The 4,082-nt window shown below is 29.7% G+C and overlaps 1 protein-coding gene across 1 annotated transcript; it reads left to right on the top strand.

Annotated features, from left to right (window-relative positions):
• Window positions 1-4: 4 nt before the first annotated feature.
• On the top strand, window positions 5-2,616 carry LOC144477497 (vacuole membrane protein 1; the record flags this gene model as incomplete). The annotated part of the gene is made up of 4 exons (XM_078195222.1): window positions 5-202; window positions 475-984; window positions 1,063-1,332; window positions 1,411-2,616. Coding segments are annotated over 4 exons (1,110 nt in total), but the record flags the coding sequence as incomplete, so codon positions are not given.
• Window positions 2,617-4,082: the final 1,466 nt, after the last annotated feature.

The following is a 4,082-nucleotide window of genomic DNA, read 5'->3' as shown; positions in this document are numbered from 1 at the left end:
TAACGAATGTAATATAGATCCCGAATGTTTAACATTATGGCAGCATCCAATTACCACTCTCAATTACTTTTTTCGAGAATTGTTTGATAATATATTGAGTCTAGGAAATAAGACACTACTTTATAGGAGAACAGTATGGAGCATAGTTTCAATAATTATATTGTTTCTGGTGTTAAGCAGAGTGGTTGGCCCCCATCAACAGGTAAATCGTCAATACATTTTATAGCATTGATATCCATGTATTTTTTAAACTTTTCAAGCTGTTTTAAATCTTTGCTATTGGAACCCACAGAGAAATTTATAGTTAAAAAGACCCTTTTTCATGGGTTTCAAAATGTATTTTTAACATACATTATTATCTCTAGAAGATATTATTCTTATGCAGTAGTCAATATAGAAAAAGAATAAAAATTCATCATGTTTTTTTTTTTATAGACAACCAATTAAAATTATTAAATATTTTCATATTTCCAGATTTTAAAAGCATGGGAGGTCAAAGTGATTTGGTGGTTATATTGGATAGGTTTAGGTGTCCTTTCTAGTGTAGGTCTTGGTACTGGCTTACATACTTTCGTATTATATTTAGGGCCACACATAGCAGCTGTTACAATGGCTGCATATGAGTGTGGCGCGCTTAATTTTCCTGAACCACCATATCCTGATCAAATAGTATGTCCTACGAAAGTTGATCCAATGTGGACAGCAGGAATTTTAAATATAATGAGAAAAGTCCGCGTAGAAGCCATGCTTTGGGGTGCTGGTACTGCCCTTGGTGAATTACCACCATATTTTATGGCTAGAGCAGCTCGAACTAGTCGACAAAACAATAAAAACGAAAAATTTGATCAAGAAGACTTGAAAGAATTAGAAGCTTTAGAAGCCTTAGAGAATGGTGAAAATGTATCATTATTGATACGTATAAAGCTAACTATGAAACATTTTGTACAAAAAGCAGGTTTCTGGGGAATCCTTGCCTGTGCTTCAGTAAGTACATATTACATTGTTCTCTTAAAATATTAATTTTATATTAGTCAAAACATTAACGAAATAAATGATTTGTAGATTCCCAATCCATTGTTTGATCTTGCTGGACTGACATGTGGTCACTATCTAATTCCTTTTTGGACATTTTTTGGTGCAACCCTTATAGGAAAAGCTGTTGTAAAAATGCATATTCAACAGCTTGCAGTAATTATAGCTTTTAATGAGGAACTTCTAGATAAATTTATTAAATTACTGGCGATTGTACCATATGTGGGTTCCAAGTTCCAAGAACCATTGAAAAAGTATCTTATCCAACAAAAACAAAAGTTGCACGATAAAACATCCGCGGTATGGTTTCATTACATTCAGTATTCAATTAATCGTGTTTAATATATGTAACAGTGTATTAATATATTTTTTTTACAGGATGGAACAACAACAATTTCATGGTTATTTGATAAATTTGTGATGTTGATGGTATGTTATTTCCTAGTAACAATTATTCACGCGTTGGCAAGAAATTATCATCGTAAACGAACTAAAGTATCTACTGATTAAAAGTTAATATATATAGGATGTACAATGTAAACGTAAAATCAATAATTAAACAAACTACGTATAAAATTGCTGTTATAGCACTATACAATTAAGGTATTAAATATAATAACAGTTCGGTGGAATTTTTGACTGCACAGTACCACGTTTGCAAGGTAAACAGAGTGAGGAATAAATTGTGAAAAATTCGATGTTTTCTTAACGTTCTAATTTTGTAAAATGCTGTTTAAACACTGAAGATATCCTCGTAATCGTAACATACGTGTTTACGAAAATGTACATACATCAGAGAAAATTTTTAAATATCATGTAATATATAGTGTATGCATTTTACTTTTACATGTAACTTTCATAAAGACAATGGAACATACTATTCAGAATTATTTGTAGAATCGATATAATGTCTATATCTTTATTTATAATGAGTTTAAGAGTGATACAAATTTAGCTAAGGTACACTTTTTATAAAAGTCATATAATTTTAGGTATTCCTATGATTATTAAATATATTTCTCAGTATTTCGTAAGTGAATCAAAGGGAGATATATTTCTATGGTTTAATGTATAGAATTTGAAGGTCACTATCGAGTGTTGATTATGCTGATTTACTATGTTTCTGCATTTTTTATTTTTATTCAGATTCATAAAACCGATGAACTAATAATTTTGTGATCCTATATTTCTATTTGACAACGAACACGTATAAAACAATTGCTTTACGTATTATTAATCGTGTGACATGTTTAGGGAACAATTATAAAAATATTCCGTAACATATTTAAAGTGACTGTAGTATATATGGCTCTTAAACATGTAATAAAATTATTTTCCGTGGTTTGTTATAAAATATTATATTTTTATGATAGAATATTATTCCAATTATCCGTATGTGATAGATTGAGAAGCTTTTTGTTTGCAGAGTCAAACTGTTCCTCATATGGTTTGAATTAAATTGTAAACTATTATTATACATAAATATTTTCTGTTTCCAATGTAATGCATTTATCAAACGTATGTGTTGTAATTTGTAATTTACATATATTTTGAAGGCATAAAATTAAATGCGAATTAAAGATAGTTTAAGGACTTTCATTTATTTTAAGTTTCTTCGTTTTTTAAATATGTTGTATGAATCGTATGAAAGATCTCCGACTTTTATACGTGAAATATTGTAAGATGTAATTTTTTTGTTTACATATTTGTGACTGCATTTAAGGGATTCGCCTCAAGTATTTTTAAAATCAATTTTTCAGTACATGAAACAACATATGCACAGAATCTGTATTTTTTAAACTTTCTGTTAAACTTTTTACTTACATTGCTGCATTCATTAATTCATTTAATTAATTAATTATTCGACTATATAGGATTCACACTTTACACCCGAATTGGCGGTTATATAAACATATCATATACACATTTATTTCCATATTAATTTCATTAATAAATTTAACTTTAGTGCGATTGTAAGATGTTACTATGAGGTATATGCGTTTCAAGATGGCAGCTTCCACCATGTGTACGATAATCCGCCATTGCTAGAGAGGTATGTAGTGTATATTTAAAAAAACGCAGAATTACATATTACGGAATATTGTTGTTATTTTCAATGAAAAGAATTAAAAGTAGAAGTATATTTTTATTTAATTTCTGTTCTGTACAGTGCAGAAAACTTTTATTTTTTATTACAAATTGTGACGAATTGAATAACGAAATGAGAGCAGATGAATATAAATTATGGGTGTAAAAAATGCTTCGTTAAAATGTAAATTATCAATAATATCTTTATTGTAAATGTAGCATTCTTACCAATGTAATCGTTGAATTATCAATAAGATATCAATACTCAACATATTAACAGTAATTTTCTAACGCCAAAAAGCTTCTTTTTAAGTATTGCAACAATATTGTTACATATACGGTTATATATAATAATATTGTTATCTATAATATCGAGATTGGACGTGCTAAAATTGCGACACAAAATGTATTAATTAATCACGCTGATAGACAGATGAAATAAAAACAATCGGTTTTTAAAGTTTTTAAGTAATTTTATTATACGAACAATAATGTGGATATTCAAAGCCTCGTTTATCGGCAGATACGTTGTTTTACCTCCAGGAGAATGTTCCGTGATCTCTAGTTATTCGTTACTGAACTTTCATTATTATTAAAACAGTTCCCTCGGGAAAAAAAAAAGAATACATCTACCAGTGAAGAGCAAAGGAAAGGGAATGATTATAATTACTTTATCGCTGCTTTTCACCCTTCGGAAGCAAATCGTACGGGTCTGGCGCTAATGCAAGACTTTGTTTTCAATGATTGAAGGTTTTAACAGAAGTTTGTTTCATGTTAGATCACTTAAAGTTATTCGTCTTCCTCATCGCCCGTACCGGTCAGCATCGCGATAAGACTTTGCGTATCGATGAAACCTTTGTCGTCAATGTACATGTTGTCGTATGCATCGTTGACTTCCTTCGCTGTAAATTTATCACCATAGGTCATCAAGGCGTGCCTCAATCTGTAAAAAACAAAAAAAT

The sequence above is a fragment of the Augochlora pura genome, unplaced genomic scaffold (genome assembly GCF_028453695.1).
Source record: "Augochlora pura isolate Apur16 unplaced genomic scaffold, APUR_v2.2.1 APUR_unplaced_1525, whole genome shotgun sequence".
Taxonomy (NCBI): domain Eukaryota; kingdom Metazoa; phylum Arthropoda; class Insecta; order Hymenoptera; family Halictidae; genus Augochlora; species Augochlora pura.
The sequence above is the reverse complement of the archived record's forward strand: the minus strand, read 5'-3'. Positions and strand labels throughout refer to the sequence as shown.